We start from the raw sequence: 23,449 nt of genomic DNA, 5'->3' as shown, positions 1-23,449 counted from the left end.
TTTCGTGTTGTGTTTTTTATTTTTATTTAATTTTTCTTATTTTCAAAAATCGATGGATTAAGTATGGGCTAAGCGTATTCGTTTAATTTTTACAAAGTTAATTAGAAATTATACTCTACCTAATCTCTTTGATTTTTACAATCAGGACATCCTCACAGCAATAAAAAAGAAATGTATAAAATTTCCTGTGGTTGAAAATAATGGAATTTTGTCTATGAATGAAAAACAGAATTATTACTAGTTACTACCAGGTATGTAAATTATAACTTGATTATAACTTTATTAGAATCCATATTGTTGCATCATCTTTCTTCCTATTACATTAGATATTTTTTTCTATCATGATTCATGACATTATATTTCTTTCAGGTACAGGGATTACTACGGATAACAAATATAAAAAAATGTACTGTAGGTACTTGAATAAAAAAAATTGTTTTCCTTTTATTTTATTTTACAATTACCTACTACTTTATTAGAGGCTGGGCAGTAAGGGATTGCTTTACTTGTAGAACAAACTATTAGCGCTTTAAAAAAAACTGATACCTGACACTTACAAACTGGACTTCCTTGGGCTTATTCTACTAAGAATCGTCAGTAGGTATTCTCCATCCTAGCATAAAAAGATATCCTAAAATGTCGGTCATCACGTCAGGTTTTAGTATCAAAAATGTTTCCCAGCCTGCGTGACGTAGCGGAAACTAAAACTTCTATACAAATATTTGGGACATAGTTTTTATATAGCTTCAGGATTCAATAAGAATATGCTAGTGATTCTGAGTTGGAAGAACCCAAAAAGATCATAATCTGTGAAAATCAGGTATTGATTTTTTTTTGAAAACGTTGATAATGTAATTTATTGATAATAGCTACCCGCCCCGGCTTCGCACGGGTTAACAAATTATACATAAACCTCCCTCTTGAATCACTCTATCTATTAAAAAAAAACCGCATCAAAATCCGTTGCGTAGTTTTAAAGATCTAAGCATACAGATAGACAGACAGAAAAGCGACTTTGTTTTATACTATGTAGTGATAGTGATGATGATGATACTGAATATCTGGGGGAAGCGCTGGTGGCCTAGCGGAAAGAGCGTGCGACTTGCAATCCGGAGGTCGCGGGTTCTAACCCCTGCTCGTACCGTCGTACCAATGATTTTTAATATCATTTGATACCTATTTACCGGAACCTATTTATATACCGATACCTATTTTTCGGTGAAAGAAACCAATGTGAGGAAACCGGACTAATCCCAATAAGTTTACTCTCTGGGTTGGAAGGTCAGGGCAGTCGCTTTCGTAAAAACTAGTGCCCATGCCAATTCTGGGATTAGTTGCCAAGCGGACCCCACGCGAGGAAGAAGAGATTGAATATCTGGGAGACCGACCAAAGCTCAGAAAACATATAAAAACCCAAAAATGCGCGTTTTCTCACAGATCAGACCTAGCTAAGAGATCAAACCCCTTATAGCAAATTTCATCGAAATCGTTAGAGCCGTTTCTGATATCATCCAAATATATAAATATATATATATATAATAATTGCTCGTTTAAAGGTAAGATAACACAAAAAGGACAAAAATAAACAAAAAGAAATTACCTACTCGCACCAGTCTTGAACCCCAATCCTCTTGCACGTATTTCCACGAACATACCGTAACGCTATTGCAGTATACTTACGTTGTGTGAAATTGTCTACTATAAGCATCACGGAAACACTGTTTGCATGTGTGAGTTATAGTAGGAAAAAGCATGACAGCAACACTCCGTCGACTTTAAAGGCTGGTTTTTGCATAATGAAGTATTCAATGTTTATTTTAATAGTTCAATATTTACTTAAAGAGTTCGCTAAACATACTTTTAAGTATACAAATACCAAGACCATTCCATAAAAAAATTAAACATGAAATTTTGCGAAAGTGGCACCATCTAGCGAGGGTTAAGCTTTGAGTAACCTAGTCGAACCACCTTAAGCAACCAACTTTATCATAAAACTGTACTAGTAAAGGATATCCTTAATTTTTACAAAATTTTACATTTATCACGTGTACCGCGTTTTTTTAATCAACTATAAACACTTCAAACTTTGGCTATGGATGAGGTCTTGGTGGCTCAGATGGCAGAGCGCTGGAATATGCCAGAGGCCGTGAGTTCAAGTCTCACCCAAGACAGTAATTTTTCCACTTTTAAATTTATTCTAAGCTTTATAGCATCGGTCGCAGACGTTTCTGCTTGTAAAATTAAACTTTAAACACATTGGATGAATCTTCCAGTGAACTATTTAGAGCCACGTGCAGACTGTTCTGCCTTGTGTAAGCGAGACACCGGCCCGTCACCTGCGACACTACAAGGCTATCCGTCACTGTTTGTGGCCATAGCTACAGCCCGTTGGAATAATTAAATTACTTTTTTAATGTTTAAAAATTTGGTTTACTTGAATGATTTTTAATCGGGACGTGTTTTTAGTCATGCAGATACAATGGCTGTATGTTGTCAACCGATATTCACCATGAGAATTAGTGTAATTAAATAGGCAGTAAGGGCATTTATTTGTGTGATGAGCACAGATATTTGTTCCTGAGTCATGGTTGTTTTCTATGTATTTAAGTATTTGTATATTATATATATCGTTGTCTGAGTACCCACAACACAAGCTTTCTTGAGCTTACCGTGGGGCTTAGTCAATTTGTGTAATAATGTCCTATAATATTTATTTATTTATTTATTTTATTTATTTAAATCGCAATCTTTGATTTAATTTAAACTATTCGTTGTGTATTTTAGTACAACTTTACTAAGGGTGGCCTTATACAGGCAGTAGTGGCCAACCGGGAAAATTTACCAAAACTAACATTTGCTATTATTTGTTGTTTACTCAATTACCACGAATAATGTTATTAAAATGTTTGCTAGCATTTTAAAAACAGTGATTCCATTTTAAAAAATATGATACGATGTAGTGCATAATAATTTTCCATCGGATTTTTAAGGAAACGTATGAACGTGTCTTGCTTTTTCAGTCATTCTCGGTACAAAACCTCAGTGAGGGTGACTGACGTAGCATAGCATAACAAATACGAACGTTTCTGAGAAAATACGATGGAAAACATTTATGCACTACATCTGTACCTAGTATTTAATTAATTTATATAAACAACTTATCGATATAAAAGATGCATCTTAAAAATACTACTGTTTGACCACGTATTTACTATAAACAAATCACTACCAAATTTACATAATTCACTTACTTACATTTCAAAATAATAACTAAACTGAATCTATTCCTCTTTCAACTTATTCCTTTCCCACAAAATTAATGAAAATGATGTTGTGAATTTGATTTAGGCTTCACACAATTAAAAGAATCGTTCTATAGTGGCCAATCTATTTGAAATCAATTCAATATGGGATAGCATACAAACGCTATTACATTTCAATAAATTGTAACTCAATTTGAACTGAACTCTAATTATTTACAGTATGAAACCTGTAAGCCGGATCTGACAATTAAATAAGTAACATTATGCTAAAGTTTTTAAAGTTGAAATTGCCTTAACATTTGCTAGCTGAATTTATGATTAACTTGTTTATTCGACCGTTTAAATTAGCGTCACATGCAATTCAAACAGAATCAAATAATTTCATAATTGAATAGTTATTTGTTAAGCTAAAATCTGGCTGTCTACGCCTGTAAATGATTGTATTACTTATCCTATTTCATATATGTATATTATTTACTCCTATACTTACTCTCTTAGTGACACTAGCGAATGAAACATTATATTCATCATCTTATACTTTTATAGTACCTATACATGTCTTTTAATTATTTCACGCATAGATAGGTATTTGAGTCTAAACACTGTACCTAGTAGATTTTACGATGTCATCAACACAGCGAGTTTCAATAATAGCTTTAGTAGTTTTGAAATGTTTGGAAGTTGTAACTTGTTGGTAGGTCTACTTTTCTAATAATGCAATTATGATAAACTTTCATCCCAATTCACCTACAAATAAAACTTACCCCTACTCTAACCCATCTCTGTCCCTAAAGTCATTATTTTATTTAATATTAACACAGCAAGTTTCAATAATAGATTTATTAATTATCAAAATTCTGGAGGAGTTACGTTGGTCCTACATTTCAAATCATGCAATTATGATAAACTTAAATTCTAATTCAGCTACAACTAACCCCCATTCCAACTTATAGGTACCCCAGTCCCTAAAGTCACACTCATATAGCGTTCACGAACACGAAATGTGCCATTCTCAACCAAAAGGGCACTTATTGTCGGTTGTCAATAAGGCACTATTTTCATATAGCTTCAATTCGGAATCAACCTTATGGACAACCGACAATGTGGTACCTTTTGGTTGAAAACATCACAAATTTCGGCAACGGCTCGACTCGTTCAGCAAATAACTTAATTCTCTAGCGAAACGCCGCGCTACGTAGTTATTTGCACAAGGTTCTATAAACACTTTAAATTGGTGTTGACAGTGCATTTACGGAGGTCGCTCCATACACTGAGTCTAATGAATGGTCGGATTGGAGAGGTGTGCTCGGCCTGTCATTGTCCATGTTCGTTACCTAATAGGATTGGTAGATGCGGACCTAAAATAGTTATTTTCGATACAAGTGCGAAAAAGAGGAAATTCGAAACGAGTGGCGATAAATTAAAACACGACTGAAGGGAGTGTTTTAAATCGACACGAGTTGCGAATTACCTATTCGCACGTGTATCGAACAACGTTTTACAGTACATATGGCACTTTAAAGTTTCGACATACGCACGAAAAGTGCTATTTTACGCACTAGTGCAGAAAAGTAGCCCCATATATTCTGTAATAGTTATTTGTACAACAAGTGATCAAAGTTTGATATTTCTTCGAGTGCTTATTTTGAGTCCCGTGCAAGCGAAAGATTCTATAATAGATCTAATTTAGAATCTTGAGCGTAGTAAGGGACTCAAAAGCGCACGAGATGTAAATAACTTTGATCTCGTGTAGTACACAACATTTTTCACCTAAGCAGTGAGAACATACCTATTAGACAACTTGAAAAATGTAATCCTTCTTCATCACTTAATGCCTGCAGGCTGCCTCATGTTTACTTAAGATATACAAACAATTAAGTTTAATTACCGCAATGGAACACAAAAACAAAACGTAATAATAAATTCCAGTAAAATAATATAGAAATAACAAATATTAACTGACACTTCAATCGACAACTTTTTTTGTAAAAAAAATCTTTGTAAGATACGGTCCGAATTGCGGATACGTACTATTTGTCAACTATGGTAGAAATTCTTAAAAGTAAAATAATTAATTTTGCGTGATGATCGTGATATTTTTAATACCTATAGCTATACCGTCTTTTATGTAACATACGAGCACAAAATGCTGTGTCTCACAGCTAAGTGTTATCACTATTTTAATATTAATATAGGCCGGTAGCTTGAACATGTCATGCTCGCTTAAAAGTCTTTGCTTACGGTGGCGTCGTTGATCGGGTCGCCACTTTCCCGAATGAAGGTTGATGCGGTTGAGGAGGCGGTGGCTGAGATACGCGTCGTACTCGTGAACGGGTGCTGTTTGTGGAGACGGGTCTGTTTAAGCTAACACGAATATATTTAGTAACTCTATTTTTAGGGTTCCGTAGCCAAATGGCAAAAAACGGAACCCTTATAGATTCGTCATGTCTGTCTGTCTGTCTGTCTGTCTGTCTGTCTGTCTGTCTGTCTGTCTGTCTGTCTGTCTGTCTGTCCGTCTGTCTGTCCGTCTGTCCGTCCGTATGTCACAGCCACTTTTCTCCGAAACTATAAGAACTATACAGTTGAAACTTGGTAAGTAGATGTATTCTGTGAACCGCATTAAGATTTTCACACAAAAATAGAAAAAAAACAATAAATTTTTGGGGTTCCCCATACTTCGAACTGAAACTCAAAAATTTTTTTTTCATCAAACCCATACGTGTGGGGTATCATATTCATATTCATATTCATATTTATTTATTGCAACCATGGTATTTTTATAGATATTACAATGTTTGGGTAGTTCCACATGGACCCTGGGAGGGCATAGCAAACATACATGCTTAGGATCTAATCTTAAATCTATGTGTATAATATAAAAGTAAGTATATAAGTCTATTAATTGTCAATATGTGTATTCAATACAAATAGGCAACGATTTAATTATTAAGTAATGTCTAGTTAATGAGTATATAGTAATCAGAATGTAGATTTAATGTAGTAAAAGTGGGTTAATGCAGTATGTCAACAAATTGATTCATTTTAACCTTACTTACAAATAATGGTCGAATTTAATATTAGTGCACAAAATTAGTGGTGTTGCTAAACGGACGGGTCAGTAAAAAAATCTTCTAAATTGTAGTAGCATTTGTCAATCAAATAAGTTTTAAGTCTAGTCAAAAAGGTTTTGTTACATTTTTCTGCTTTTATGCTGTTATCTATTCTGTTGTACACTTTTATGGCCATAGCGTACGGACTTGAGCTGTATAATTTTAATTTAGAGTCTGTTATTGCTACCAGGTTATTTTTAAATCGGGATTCATATCGTCGCGGCTGATCTTCGATATAGGTAAATAGGTTTGAGTTTTCTCTAACAAATTTACCCATTTCCATTCCCTAAAATACGGTAAGCAGCTTTCTGGGCAGTATATATTAGCTAATATTCTTATACATTTTTTTTGAAGTATAAATAAGTCTTTCACATCTGTACTATTTCCCCATAGTATTATACCATATTTAAGCCACGAGTAGGTATACGCGTAGTATGCGGTAAGCGCGGACTGAAAATCCGTCGTTCTCTTAAGCTTTTTCAAGGCATAAATAAAAGATGACAATTTTGTTTTTATTTTGGCGATATGCTTTTTCCAATTTATATTAGTATCGATATCAAACCCTAACAGTGTTGCCGTCTCTGTGCATTCCAAGTCCACTCCGTTAAGCGTTACTTTTATGTCTAGGGGTTTTTTTTGATGCGGCCTAAATTGAATGATTTTGGTTTTGGATATGTTTAATTTTAGATTGTGGTCTTCCATCCATTCTATCAGCGAAGTTAGTGTTAGGGTTATTTCATTGTTGATGCTCGTGCTGTCTTTGCATGAAGTAAGGAGAGATACGTCGTCTGCGAAGAGAACGCAGGTATAGTCGTTTCTTATAGCTTTTGGAATGTCGTTAATATATATTAAGAATAACAAACATGCGAGTACTCCACCCTGGGGGATGGAATGGGTCATATAGTGTGCGTCAGATCGAAAGCGTTTAATTTCTCTTGTTGTCAAGTCAACATTTTCAATTTCTACATATTGTTGTCTATTTTTTAGGTAAGATACGAACCATTTATGTGTGATTCCCCTCACCCCTATTCCCCAAAGTTTGTTTAAGAGTATATCATGTTGGACCATGTCATAGGCCTTGGACATATCTAGCAATATTCCGATAGATATCTATGGATAGGTCTTCAAAAATGATATTGAGGTTTCTAATATCATTTTTTTCTAAACTGAATAGTTTGCGCGAGAGACACTTCCAAAGTGGTAAAATGTGTCCCCCCCCCCCGTAACTTCTAAAATAAGAGAATGATAAAACTAAAAAAAATATATGATGTACATTACCATGTAAACTTCCACCGAAAATTGGTTTGAACGAGATCTAGTAAGTAGTTTTTTTTTTTTACGTCATAAATCGCCTAAATACGGAACCCTTCATGGGCGAGTCCGACTCGCACTTGGCCGCTTTTTTAATTTAATTGCAGTGAGACGCCTCATTCGGTTCTCGTATTGTTTTTTTTCTCGTAATGTGTTAATCATACAGGATTGTGACTCTTGGAGACCCTATACATCTCTAAGGATAATTTGATAAACTATGTTATTTTTTAGTTCTGACACTTAGAGACATTTACACCTCTAAATACGTTTAGATTTTTTTCCATGTATCTGTTTTGTTTTTATTTTAATATTATTATCATAGTTTTTTTATGTAATTCGACATTAAGAGACCTTATACATCTCTAAGTAATTGTATCACGTTAGTTTGATTTGGTAGTTGTAGTTGTATTTAATAATTGTTGATGTGAAAATTATTTTGCTTGTATGTAAATTCAATGTTGACGTGTAAAAGTGCCCTTGTGGCCTATTTGCTGAATAAATGTTGATGTTGATGTTGATGTTAAGTTCATTATTTAAATTGTACAATAAAATACCTAAAATATAGTATTTTATCAGTTTTTATCAAATCTTAAACTTTATTTTTATTAATTAATTATTAAGAATTCATACTCGTACGTGGTTTGGAACGATGCGGTCTGAAGTTTTTCGGGGGTCTATTATAAACCGTGAATATAACGTTGAATGTCGTTTTAACTTTTTTTTGTCTGTTTCTTTTTGCTAACAGTGTGAAAGGGACAGAGATAATAGAACCCAAGTATTTCGAACTTTTATTAGACCTCGCATGTTGAAATGACATTTGACTATAAAGGTCACTTGAATGTCATTTTGTCTCACTCAGTGAGCAAAATCGCATTTTGCTCACTGTTTTTAAGAATCAAAGTACCCTTGTTCGAGCTGCTGAGGTGAAAAAGTAATTTTCTTCCTAAATCGTTTTATTGGATATTTTTGTATCTATTCAGCTATCATTTGTTAACCAATTGTTAAATCATTTGTATCTTTGACTTTATCTTAAATCAAAACAGTGTGTATCTTAAATCAAAAACTTAAGTCAAATATAATTATTAACAGTTAATTGAAAATCAATCACCATTTATTAATTAAGTTAAGCAGAACACCGGCATACACGTGGACGTGACATAATCTGAACATTTATAGAAAGTTATTTTTAAGCAGTTCAATATGTGGCGAACTTTGACCGTCATTGAACTGGACTTAGTTGGTACGTAACACGTGCTTGTAAAATACAGTAATACGGTACGAAACAAACAAACTATGCCATTATACCCGAAATATATAACAAAGCCTTAGAGAACTTACCGACGGGAGCGGTATTATGGTGTTACGGGCTGGGGCCTTGGAGGATATAATCAAACGGAGACGCCATGTCTGTAATTTTCTGTACAAAACAGTCTGCCGATTTTTGCGGGGGAGGGGAACGTCAAATGTATGCGTAACGTAAAAATAGCCATGTCAGATAAACGTCAGTCCATACATTGTGTATGACCGTTGGCCGCCTATTTTCGACAGAGGGGAAAGCCTGTTAATGGCTACTCCGTTTAGTTGTATCCTCCAAGGCTGGGGCCCATTTCTCGACGATATCAGTCTAATATTATTAGAGTGTTGTGGGCAACCGATACAGTTTGACAGTTCGCGGACTAATATTTTATTATTAGTCTAATATCGTTCGAGAAATGGGCCCTTGAACTGAAAATACATTGACATTTTTTTTTCTATTGCGTCATATTTGTTGATAATTTTAAATACGTTTGCGTTTATGTAGGGTGACTGCTATAGTTTTTGGCCATTCTTGTCAATAAGGTTTCAATTGGCTTGTTTCCTTCAGATTTTTTAGGAAAGGCCATTTACTATGTAGTGGCCAATAACTATAGCAGTCACCCTATTAAAAGGAAAATATTTTGAAAATAATGTGTTTTATTTTAGTAAAATGCTTGGAGTTTAAATTTTAATTACATTTTGTATACTACGTGTAAAATAGTTATTTACAATACAAGTGCGGAAAAGAGGAAATTCGAAACGAGTAGCGATATATTAAAACACGACCGAAGGGAGTGTTTAAATCGACACGAGTTGCGAATTTCCTATTCGCACGTGTATCGTACAACGTTTTACAGTACATATGCCTCTTTACATATTTGACATAGCAACGAAAAGTACTTATTTACGCACTAGTGCGGGAAAGTAGCACCATATGTACTGTAAAAATTATTTGTCAACGTATATTTTGACTACTTTGTATAATCTGGTGCGCGTGAAAGGCACACGGCACCTCATGTCAAAGTCGCACCATAACAATGTCAAATCTTTCATACTGTAAAATGTGAATACCCCTCACACGTGATTTACCTTTACACGTGGCAACCTCGACCTTCCCTTTTAGGTAAATAACTTCATCCTCATATTTGGAAAGGGGTTAATATTGCAAGACATGAACGCTGACACATACTATGAATTTGAATTTGTAACACGTGTCTATATATTCGCCTTTTATATTCCATACTAGCCGTTTGCTGCCAAACGTATACCTATTTTGTCTAAACTGTTTACATTTTGCAAACGTAACGCTGTAACTATTTTAATGTAAAGTCGCCATCAGATATATCGAAGCGGCCAGGGCGCTCCGAACATCTGAACACGTCTCTATTGCCAAGGCGTTAGAGTGCGTGTTAGATATTTTTGAGCACTTTGCCAGCTCGGATATAATTACGCCGTCCACAAGCATTGACCCGAACCCTGTTTGAACGCGCACCGTCATAATTGACAATATTTGACGTGTTATTATTTATTCAATCGAAACTCAATCTTGTGAGCAATCATTCTTAGGGAGCGTTGCAAAAGCCAAAAGGTATTTTATCATTCTGAAAGCTAAAGGAAAATTTGATTTCTGTTTCTCAAAAAATATTAAGAATATTTTATAGGTTGAAATTCATCATGGAATTCACCTCAATAATTGTAGCATAAACATATGTACTACTAACTCTTAACCGTGACTTCGTTTGTGTACAATGATGTTGATGATTAACTATTTAAAAAAAAACTATTTTATCCTTTGTCCTATCCTATCCCGGGTCTCAAACTATCTCCATACCAATTTTCATCTTAAATGGTTCAGCAGTTTTAACGCGAAGAGGTAACAGACAGACAGGCAGAAACAGTTCCTTTCGCGGTTATAGTAGTAGTAAACTCTTTAATGTACAAAAATACATATTAAAGAATGAAATTGGTAAGAAGTACAAAGGCGAACTTATCCCTTTGAGGGATCTCTTCCAGTTAACCTTTGAGTAGATGAGAGGAGAGAGTAAAAAGAAGGTGACAAATTCAGCGAAACAAATAAATATAATATTAGTATAGGCTTGCGTGCTTTTAAATAAAAGTAATTTTCCTATAAATTGTACTTTAATTGGTACTAAATTAAAAGATGCTTGGTTGAGCAATTCCGAACTTACATTGGAATAAAGAAACGTACATAAACCTAGAACACATAAACGTTACACTATTTTACTACGCAGTCGTAACAAACAAAAGATGAAGTTAATCTAGAACTTGAACTTCAACGACACAACTCTCATTCGACTTGGGTCGGTAGGTGGGGTAGTTACCCCACGACTCCCACAACTGACCCACTTTCAGACCCATCTCGTTACGTATGGCTTAATCTGATAAGACCTTGATGAGCGCGGAGTCCCTTTGAACCGACTATCAGCTGTCATTTGTATAAATAATGATGCGTTTTGTTATGTTTCATTGTTTTGGTTTGTGTTGTTACACTTGTTACTATAGTAATAGTAGTACAAATACAAGTAGATACCTACTCTCTTTACTTTAATTTGGATATATGTAGTAGTTTTATCTGTTTCTTGTTTGCAATTAATATAACCCTAAAATACTGATTTTGGAAAGAAAAAAGTTTAGTTCAAGTTTGAACAGAAGATAAAAAATATATATTCACTTCAAATTACGCATGATAAGAATAGTTTTTCCTTGTCTCATCTACTTTTCTAAACAGAGATTAATGTTCCATACGAATAAACCATACGTCAACTAGCTTTTAAAAACATTGCATTCCTTAACCAACCCGTACAAATGTCCACTCGACAATCAAAACAACTTACAGTACAACAACGTGGAAATATGAAAAGTGCCTGCTCCGAGGCTGCTTTGTGAGGAGACACCTGCCCCGGCCCAATTACCAATGTAATTGGCTATTCAAGTTGGCGCGATGGGGCGAACACAGCATGCCTAATTAATGGAATCAACTGTACATTGAAATTTTCGCTCCGCTCGGTTGTTAAGCTACTGGCTGTAATTGTGTTATTATGGCATGCTAAGGAATGAAGTGTTTTTAGTTGAATTTCGTCAGTTTCTAGTTGAGTTTTAGTAGAGTTTAAACGCATTCATTCGTGTTGAGTTTTTTGAGACTTATTTTAATTCTCGGAAACATCCCCGTGGCGCTTGGATTTAATGTAATAACTATACACGAGATTCACATATATTTAATTTAAAGTTCTCTTCTGATTCTGTTTTTGTAGAATATCTCTGGTATACTCTTAAATTGTTTATATTAAAATTTTGAGCTCAACATAATGAGAACACTAATATGTCTTCGGTCACGATAGTGACTCATGAAATAAAACTGTGAAAACGGATTATATCGCGTATATTATTCAATATAAAATAAGCAAAAAAAGGTGTAAAGGGTGTGAAACGTCGGAATGTATTTTAAATTCATTAGTAACTTATACGCGATATAATCCGTTTCTATAGTTTCATTTCATATGAGAATAATGTTCTCCTTCTTATCTCATCTGATCTTAAAAATAGAGTAGATTGCGTATTGTGTATTTCTATATAAATATACAGACTATTCTTACCTGTTTTTTTTTTTAAACATTTGTCGGGTAATGATCTCGATCCTAATAACGAAAGTCATTATTTTCCGCTTCGCATAAAATCATTATTAAGAGCCCTCCTCTGCCCGTAGTTCAACTTTATCGTTTTTTGTAAGCACCCTTAAACTACGTTTAAAAGCAATTTTTAATATAAAATGTTTACGGCATAATTAATCCCCTTGTAAAATACCTACTTCCGTTCAGGTGGATTCTGGACTTAGAGATATTTTTAAATATAAATTTTCGAGGTATTTCTCCTATGTTGGATACACGCCTAAATAATGTGTATATGTCATTTTATTGCAAATAAACAAGTTTACGCAAAACAGACAAAACGACGTAAAAACAATATGTACAAAGGCGAACTTATCCTTAAAATGGATCTCTTCCCGCGAATCTTCTTAGTCTTGTGACCGAAAAATATTTTTTTTACAATTGCACTAATACCATACAGTAAATACGTCATCACACAAATGCACACGTATAAATAATTATCCTTTAAATGTAAAGGCTGACCAGTAATATAATTATGATCACGCGCCATGTTGCGGAATTTCACTGGAATTAAGTTTTTCATACTATACTGTACACATGAGAATAACAGCGCCCTCTTGACAATGATCATAAATATTACTGGGCAAGCTATAATTACGACGAATATTCAAATCATACAAACCCAATCCAGAACACCGTTAAATAGATTTAAAAAACAAAAAACAGAGCACATTCCAATTATAAATTCAAGTAAAAACAAAAGCGAAACGTAAAGGCGGGGACACAAGGTACGTGTCCCGAACCCGAAACATTGTTCGGAAATATTAGAGCTGGTCTGGTCATTAAATTCAGATTTATACGGCCGGTCGGATATCTCTCCCGCGCGACTCTCCTAATGACCACCTAAATTCAGATAATTTCCAGGTTGCTAATAAAGCTGGGTACACATCGGGAATTAGCTTTTTTAACAGCAGGGAAATTGTTATGAATGGGATCGGTTGGCAATTTCTTTAATTTTAGAAAATGTTCTGCTTTCTACTGTAGCTGGAATAAAGGTGTGCAATTTTCATCAAACTTACTATATTAAACAGAATATTTTTTAATAACTATACCCGTAGCAAAAACTAGTGCTACGTTCCTTATTTAGATTTAATAATTTGTTATTGTTTTGATACGACCTTGACGATCGTCTCAATAATTGGTGCGCATCACGCATCTCACGTCGTGTTTCATTTCGCGTACACCAGTCAGTGTGTTTACATTTATTTTAAACTACGAGTATGTGATCAATTTTCGAGGTCGTACCAAAACTAGTTAAAGACTATAATAAATTATTTACACAACTGAGAATATTATATCATATTAACATTTTTTTTCTATTAAGATCCTAAACTTTCGTATTGTTAAACTATTTTAACCTGTTAAGTATTTATTTCCTTTCACTACGTTACTACGCATTTAAAAAGTAAACCGACCGACACCGACCCAGCTTAACGCCTCGGAACCGCGCCGCAACCGCACCCGAACCGCAACTCGTTAAGCCTACAGCTAAGCAGTTTTTGCTGAGAGGTGCTTCACTATGCAATCGCACTCGGTATTCAGGTGCCAATTACGTCGAACGGTTTTAAATAAGAAAGTGTAGCTTATACAATTTGAAAGAAGAAATTTAGAAACATTACAGGGTGGCCAAAAAATACGTTGACAAATATTTTACTGCGGCATATATCGTTGATAATTTTAACAAACGCTTGCGTTTGCGTATTATAGAGTAAAGGGAAACATGTTGATGATGAAACGTTTTGTTTTAAGTACAATAATTGTAGTATTGCCTCCAGGTCATTTAAAACAATGAGAAAAAGCATATTCAAGTACAGTTGTGATTAAATATGTTAGTTAATTTTAATTCTAATTTTATTTTGGTAAAATTAAAATAAATCCTCTAGCCTTTAGTTATCTATCGCTACACCAAAATTAGTATTAATAAACTTATATCCATTTCCTATTTAGTCGCTAATAAAAACCAGTTATTTGCTAAACGCACGCAATTACTGTACTTGGTTCCATTACCGGCGTTTCGGTCAAACGGTAATGGCCGTGTTAGCCATATTAACACGCCTTTATGAATACTCGGGTGTAATCATATGTTGTTAATAAGCAATCGAACGTTACTTGATAACTACATTACTTCGATCCCAATTTAGATTTAATTATTTAAGGATTTTTAACAGATATTTAACACATACAGATATAGTGCATTTTTTTTTCCTTTCGTATTTTCACGAAAATGTACGAACGTGTTTTAATTGTTATTTCAGTCAGTCTCGGTACAAAAAGTACTGAGGTTGATTGAAATAACATGACAAACACGAACGTTACCGAGAAAATACGAAGGAAAACAATTATGCACTACATCTGTGCCTAAGTAGTTCGCAAGTGCCAATTTTTGTGTAAGTAGTATACAAACATTAGTTTATTTCAGTGTAACGCGACTGTTACATAACTATATTTTGAATTTTAGTATATAATAATCACCTCTTGAAGTTTTTACATCCATATTTAAGGACCGGTTTCCATACTGTTCAAACTGTAGCGAACGCATGGAGCCCATCAATAACACGGACCCCCATAAATCGGGGCACAATGCGTGATTGATTAGACAATGTTATTACACTTTAATATGAATTTGTTATATTCGCATGGATTTATGTTAGGTTTTTGCTGGGATCTACAGTAACCCTTCCTGGGATAACGTTAGTAAGAATTCGAGTCATTTAAGTCTAAATTAGTAGCACTCGACTCAGATTTAGGAGACTTACACACCCTGGTTGGATACATTCTTATAGGCCTAGGATTGCCAATACATACTTTCTACGCAATTTTTCATATTAATATATCCTCATTCTGTCCTGGCCTGTTTCGACCACGGCTGATTGAGAGCAATGTTCGTTAGCAAACGTAGATATCATCATGTGATAAAGATAGCCCAGTAAGGATACGGTTGCGTAAATAATTTTAATAGCCTGTTTTTTTTTTTATTCGTAGTGGTACATATCCTGATTGTATACCTCGTATAGCCCTCCAGGAGTCAAGGTTCAATCTACCCATTATGACCCATGTGTAGCATGTTCTTGTGTTCCAGGGGGCGTTGCACGGAGGCGCGCGTAGGCGATCGCAGGTAGCGTTCAATGTGCGTGCTCTAGGCTGTACTGTTGTCACTGTCTGTCTTATAGCGCGCGGAGTGTCCACGTCGAATCTAACGAACCGCCTTGTGATAGCCCAGGAGAGATACGTTTGCGTTTATAAATTGTAATAGCCTGATTTTTTTTTATTCAAAGACAAAAGTTTAAGTCAAAATATTATTTTCACCACACCAGCTCGTAAAGTTACTCTCTTGATACTTCAAAAATGGATGAGATAGTTGCATTTTATCCACAAGAGTTTTGTCTTGGATTAGTAAAAAAGTAGCGAAATCAAAGGAAACTTACACGTGCAAAATCAATAAATTTACTAATACATGGCGCTGGTGATCGACTGATACATGTCGTATTTTGCTAGACAAAACATTAATAAATAGTATTTCGTATAGATAATACGACCTATAAAATATACTTTCATAAATTGTAATATGTACATACATACATGTATCAGTAACCATATAATCATATTTTATTGGATTCTAGCTCATATAATACTAGACTTTTGGATATTTCCGTAACATTTTTTTTAACTCCTAAAACCTACAAAAACCATCCGCAAAATGACTGGAGTATACCGTATCCGAGCGTAGCGTAGTTTTTTGTTTTTAACTGCCAGCTGTTCTTACAAAGAGCCACGGCACTAGCACGTAGTTTATCAGAAGGCGCGTTCGAAAACTGGATTCGACCTGGAAATAAACACTCACTGTGCACCTAGTTATCGTCGTGCTGTAAGAGATTTGTTTTCGTATTCATTTTCGAGAAGTAATTAGTGTGGTTTATGTTTTACCATTGATTTTTTTTAATGTCGATTTCTGTAAAGAGCGCTCTAAATTTTGGACAGTGATAAAATTGGGTATTTAATCTCAGCTCGAACAGAAATCTTGGAAATAACAGCTCCCGTAAAAGCTAAAAGAGGATTCCGTAGTGCACTAATCGGTTTTACCCTATGTGTTACCCTACCCGTACTGCGGAACCCTCCTCATTCATGAAATCACTGCAACGTTAGTGTAATGTGCTAATTATGTGTTGATCTGGGTTTGGATTTTGTTCGTTGTTTTTTTTTTGACTAAAACTGTGTGTAATCTGTGTTTTCATAGAGCTGGTTGTTTGTTGACGACAGCTGTAGCGTCGCGGCCAACTTTCGTCCACTTGAAAAAAGAAAAAAACAAACGCAAAATGCTAGCCACTAAGTCTTTCTTAGTGGCCAGTACTTGCTAATATGATTAGACTCTTTCCCCTTCTAACATTGACAACAGTAAACTTAGTGCGCGCGCATACGGCGCTAAAACGCTCGCTAACCGCGCACACGCGTCTGTACGCCGCCATTTTGTTGTAATTGGTCGCTAATTAGGCGCCAGTCATCCGTGAAATTGTCGGCAGCTGTGTGCGCGGTTACGGCGCCTATTCTCGTTTATGAAAAAAAAAATGTTACGCCCGAATAACACCGATAAGCAGGGTGTTTTGAAGTTCTTTGCAAGCCTTATAAGTGTTCTTCGGGTTTTTAAAAGGAAATGGCTAACGAATAGAAGCGATTGGTATTTTCTTTTGATCCATTTTCATTTAACTTATGCGTCTTGGGTGCAAGAGGAATATTAGTGATTTATTTTATTTATGCCAATTTGCTGATTTTTGGCAGTATGTTATCAAACAAATTCATTGATTATTTGTAGCCATTTTCTTGCGTAGAATTGGCATTATTTACAGTTGCAGACTGGCGGTTTTTAAGGAGAAGCGCCGTGTGCGCACGCCCTTATGTCATGAACGTGTCTAAAGTTTAAGGGTCCTAGCATCAAGTACAAAACTTATTTTTGAATACGTGAAGCATTATGTTTTACTGTGAAAGATACAAAATAATCAACAATTTGCAATAGACCCTTAGGCTGAACATAACAACGAAGTCAACAAAATACAGATATACATAATTTAGTATCCCGGTTTTGTGTGTGACATGACAAAATTCGAATACGCCAAGAGCCGTGTCCGATTCGGATCCGACACGCGAACGGCGGTCCGACAAGAAAGGTTCACAGACAAAAGTTGGTATGAGTTTCTCGTACGATCAGGGGCAAGAAATCGTACGAATTTAGCATATAAAATAATCATCAGGCGATTAGTAACATTCATGCAATAAATTATAATTATATGTTTATGTAGTGCGAGTGACTAAAATACGCGAATTAAACCGTATAATTAGTTTAATAGTGTTAGGTATGACTTACGACAGTCCATCACCTAAAGACCGAAACAAAAAGTCCGGTACCCATAAATTAAATTAAATAATTATTTATTTCTGATCATAACAATCCATAGAATTTGTTACCTAGTTTATCTTAAGCTAAGTACCTAATAACTAGTGTTAGTATTTACATATTAACTAATTAACCTACAACTAAAAAAGGAACTACAGGACATACAGGTCGCGTAGCCAACGTGCCAATCGCGTTCGCTCCGTAGCGATCGAAACGCAACAGACACTGTCGCACTAATATTAAAAAGTGATAGAGAGGCACCAAGCGATGCCCCAGCCAAAAAATACCAGCCCCACCACCACACCTATATGCACCTATATGATATATGAATTGTTATTGTTTTCCGCAGATCGGAAGCTGTTCGTGGGCATGCTGAGCAAACAACAGACCGAGGAGGATGTGCGGCAACTGTTCACGCCCTTCGGCACTATAGAGGAGTGTTCCATACTGCGCGGACCCGACGGCGCGAGTAAAGGTCAGTACAGACCTCTTTATCGCTGTCTATGATAGCCACCCTAAAAATAAGGGCGTTTTTTTTTGTCCCAAACACTTTTTTTTCAAATTTGGATTTTCTTATGTTATTTCTACTCAGAATCACGAGCTCTTTCTATCCTAATAGGAGAAAAAAGTGTCCTAAGGTTTTTATTTCCATTCCGTCACCATTTTTCATAGACTTTGTATGGTGGTCGCGTAATGGAAAGATCGAAAAATGTATGGAAATTTTGGGACACTTTTTTTCTCCTATTAGGATAGAAAGAGCTCGTGATTCTTAGTAGAAATAACATAAAAAATCCCAAATTTGTAAAAAAAGTGTTTGGGACAACAAAAAAAAAACGCTCATAAAGATTATCCTTAAATTAAGCGCCGCAAAAAGTGAAGGTAGTGAGATCAAATCTCTTTGAGCTTCGATGGTTCTGGTTAGGAGAAAAATACAAAAAGAGAGTCAAATGTTATGTATGTTCTGACGAACATTTCCAAATAAAGTATATCTATCATATCATACACATTGGTTCATAAACCGCAATTACGGCCTGTAGTGTGTGCTATACCTTACCCACACATATACAGTGTTAGAGTATACCTACACACACATACAGATGTATCATTTGACGCGCATTATACCAATATCATAGCAAGCATTTGTTTGTCTTAATCTCCACCTCACAGGCCAGCATAAATATGAACTATTTTGTTAGACCAAATGTCTTATCTATGAATAAATATGTTATTATTGCGTAATAATAACGTCGATATCGATATTGATTTCGTCTATCGATACTCGAATTTCGAATCAACAACAATCGTTAGGACGAAGTTTCACTCAATAAATTACTTACTCGTGTTTTCTCTGTAAAACTGTGTATACCTAAGTAGATTTTAGAACGCATCTAAACCCAAATTTTAATATTGTAAATACTGAAAATAATAGGAATTATACTATAGTTACAAGTTCTTAAACACAATAAACATCCTATAGTCGTAAAGTCCGTAGTAACCAATAAAATTGACACTTTACAAGCTGTACGTACTAAAATCATAAATTCAAATTAACTCAAAACATAATATTTTATTCTGTAATAACTTTTACAGCCATTCCCGATTGTACTTGGTCTTATTATTTCATAAGATCCGAATGACACGCAGCCATATTCGAACTTTAAGATACTTACGTCAAATATTAGATATAGAAACGATACGTATATATGTCAGTGTCAAACAAGTGTCAAAAGTGACGTTTCTTCAAACAAAAACGTCACTTTTGAGACTCGTTTGACTGATCGTTTCTATATCTAATATTTGACGTATCTTAAAGTTCAAATATGGCTGTAATAATGTCTTGTGACTGGGTTGTAATATTTAGTCGTAATCGTCGTTCCAGTCGGGGCGTGTGTGGAAGCCCTTATTATAATTGTAGCACAAGTTGGATTCACTCCGAGGGACAACATGTTTGCATTCAAATACATACGTCAGGGTTGACACAATTAGGTAAGCTTTCGTATAAATATAAATAATAACATTAAAGCCTTAAATAATTGTACGGTTTAGACTCGCTTGTTTTGAGTCACCCGCGTTTCCTTTTTCAAGTACTAACCGTGCGAGCAGCGTTCATGACGGCCGTGTATCGCGAACCTAAGCTCTCCGAAACATGTCGCGCGAGTGACTAAAAACAAGTGAGTCTAAACCGTAATAATTATTCAATGTTAGTACCTATGTCTCACAACAGTTTAAATTCGAAAATTAAATCCGTATGGTAAGGACACAAGTCAATGAAAATCATGAAGCATTGGAGATTGAGGATCTGTTGCTACCCAAACGCATAGCATTATGTTGAGTTTGTTCCTTTTCGTGATGAACCCTTAATGTTCTGCTATTCCTGCTTTTGTTGTCTGTACAAATGTTTTGTGATCGTCACGAACTTTATCAAACGCGAAGAAAAAATATACCTAAACATTTCCGAGCCACTGGCCCACGTTTTATTATGTGTAATTCTTAATTACATCACACACAATTTTGATTTTTTAGACCCTCTCCCCCTCCCTCCTTGTCACACTTTTTCACAGGAAAAACATAGGTGGTTTATACGTACTTGGCATGTCTCATTAGTCACAGCAGGAAGTACGAGTAACATTAGAAGAGTGCAATTTTTTTTAATTTCGGGCAACCCTGTACCAGCACAGACGTACAGACGCGACAGTCAGCCAACTGTAATTTAATACAGCGCTCAAATCGCCTTTAATACTCAAGTAAACTATACCGCGTGCTAAGGCTTTTACGATGCCATTTTGGAGCGACGTAACGGCCATGTCTTAAAGTTTAAAATGAAGTCATTCTTATTAGTTAGATTATTTTACGACTGTAGTATGTGAAGATTGTGAAGGTCTCATTAACAACCCACTTCAACGTAAATACGAGCCTATGAACTAACCTAAGGAAAAAATCGAAAAAAAAAAACATAATTAAATTAAACTAATGAACACAAGAATTCGACTGCTACTTTACTGGCAAACAACTCGCCACTACGAGACCAACGCCAAAAGGATGGGACCGTGGGGCTCCCATCGTCCCATAGTACCAGTGTATTACCAAGATACCTTCTGGCGCCGTGGACCGGTCGCCGGCGAAGCCAGCGGCGGTATCATGGTCGCATTTTTATCACTTGTGATGCGTCACTTTCGCACTAATTACATACTTGTTAGAACGTGACAGGCATGACGAAAGATGATAAAAAACCGACCATCTTACCCTACTGTATTGCTGACTACTCTGCCTTTCTCTCTTACTATACTCATTTTATAAACTTTGCTAATGAATGTCGAAATAAACATAAGCGGTTCATATTTCTAACTAAATTTAATATACTTTACTAATTATAAAAAGCTGACGTAACTCTTCAATCTTCATTAACAAAACTGAAACAGTTTTACTACGGGCGTAAATAACAACATTGTTTAACCCAGAAAAAGACCCACAACAGTCATTTAAAAAGTTTACAACTTACGCCATTTTGCCACGAGATGGCGTAACGCGGTCTCTTCTAGTCGCGTAAGCGCCTTTTATGTAACCGTTAAGATTTTACGACAACGCCCGCCATAATACCGTAACTGAGATTTTGATTATATTAGGAATGGCTTTATAAGTAAATTGTAGAATGTAAAATGACATGCATTTAAAATTCCTTAGAAAATTTTTTTTTAGTTCTGAATCCGCGTTCTTTTTATAATTTTACTTTTTTTTAAGTTATTAAATTAGAGAATAATAAAAAAAGTAAAACAAACAAATTTACACGTTTAATAGCAGCTAGTAAATAATTGAATGTTTGGGCTGATGAAACGTAGTTTACATAAAACATGAATTTGTGATTTCAAAAATACGAAGACTAGCAAAATAATATTGCAGAAAGGGTTCAATTAAATATTTTTTTTTTATTTTTGTTAGATCTGGGCGTAAAAGGAAACTATGAGAATTCCAATGACAAAATATGGAAAAATACATAAACAAAATCACGGATGTCGCACAACAACTGCAGGATATTGGTGCTGGGCCCATAACCTGTTAGATCTGGGCGTAAAAGGAAACTATGAGAAGTCCATACGAAGATATATATTGTCGAAGAAATAGCACTGATACAAATTTAGTCTGTTTAGTAGTAAGGTCGAAAGAAAGTGACGGCATCACGCACGCGAACAAAAGCTGTTTTATTATTCAAACATTTAAACTTGTTCTACGTGCGTTTATGCAGTTACCTAGAAAAGATTCTTTTAGTTTACGAAGACACTTTCCAACAATTTTCAAAGGCACAAAAATAATAACACGAATTAATATTAACACTGTAACGGATTATTTAAAAATAATTTCTGCGTGTTCCAGCCTCCCTCGTAGTTTTTCAATTCAGATTGCGACTAGGAGTATTTTCCTACATAAAAATGTTTTTGAAGGGAATCTAATTAGGTGATTATTATAACATCTCCACGGGAGGGCGCTCCCAAAACTTCGGGAATGTCATTATGGAAACTTTCCGGTGCGGAGGTTGCCACGTGCCTCTCCTCTGTTTTAGGGGACAAATTGGACTTTATTTCGCCTTTTTCGTTTCCTATATTTGTAACGAACTCGGAGGTTGAATCACTCCTATGTTGACTTAAAATATATTTCGTTGTGTTCTAAGCTTGATAGATAGATATAATTATGTCAGACTTATTTATTTATAATGTAGATATTAATACACATTGTTTAACCTATAATTTATTTATTTCCATCATAAACATAAAAATATTTTTACTCAATGCTAGATTTTTTTCTAATTGTTTTATTTCTTGCAATGATGTTATGTCATGTTGTACAATCATGATTAAGAAGAATGTTTCAAGCAACATTAAAAAAATAAAATGGAGGCGTTCAACGAAATTTTGAGTTACAACCCTTTTCCATAACGGTCGTAGTAAAATTATTAAGTGTCGTACAGATGTAGTGGATCACGCAGAAAATTGTTAATTCCGTTTAATTGCCGACGGCGGCTGTGATAAGGTTTCACTCGTTTCAATAACTTCTTTATAACGTACTTTGGCGTTTTAAAGCGAGCGTGCAATCGCCTTAATAATAAAATTGATGTCAAATTAATATTTTCAGTGTGGCCAAAATACGCTACAAAAAATTTTAGGAATATTTTTCTTAAAACATTAGAACTATAGAACTATTAGAACTATTCACAATTATATAACTAGAACAACACGTATTATCTTCAACAATTTATCTAAAAGATTTCTTACTTTAGATTTTAATCTAATTACGTTTTAAAAGGAAACGCAGCACAGCCACCTGGTTAGCCTCTTGACATGCGACGAATGAATATTCACGGGCGAAGCGGTGAACTCGCTATGAATAAACTATCAGCTGCCTATT

General features: G+C 35.0%; 1 protein-coding gene across 11 annotated transcripts in view; it reads left to right on the top strand.

The window, feature by feature from the left end:
* LOC134652179 (CUGBP Elav-like family member 4) overlaps window positions 1-23,449 on the top strand; it is an 849,854-nt gene that overhangs the window by 656,494 nt on the left and 169,911 nt on the right. For 9 of the 11 annotated variants that reach the window (XM_063507352.1, XM_063507400.1, XM_063507387.1 and 6 more), the window contains one exon: window positions 18,402-18,527. In XM_063507352.1, the coding sequence (XP_063363422.1) occupies window positions 18,402-18,527 (126 nt within the window). Of the gene's footprint in view, window positions 1-15,745; window positions 15,782-18,401; window positions 18,528-23,449 lie in introns of all 11 variants that reach the window. The other 2 variants (XM_063507407.1, XM_063507413.1) reach the window with 1 other exon arrangement.

The sequence above is a fragment of the Cydia amplana genome, chromosome 1 (genome assembly GCF_948474715.1).
Source record: "Cydia amplana chromosome 1, ilCydAmpl1.1, whole genome shotgun sequence".
Lineage (NCBI taxonomy): Eukaryota > Metazoa > Arthropoda > Insecta > Lepidoptera > Tortricidae > Cydia > Cydia amplana.
This window is presented reverse-complemented; position numbering and strand designations above follow the sequence as displayed.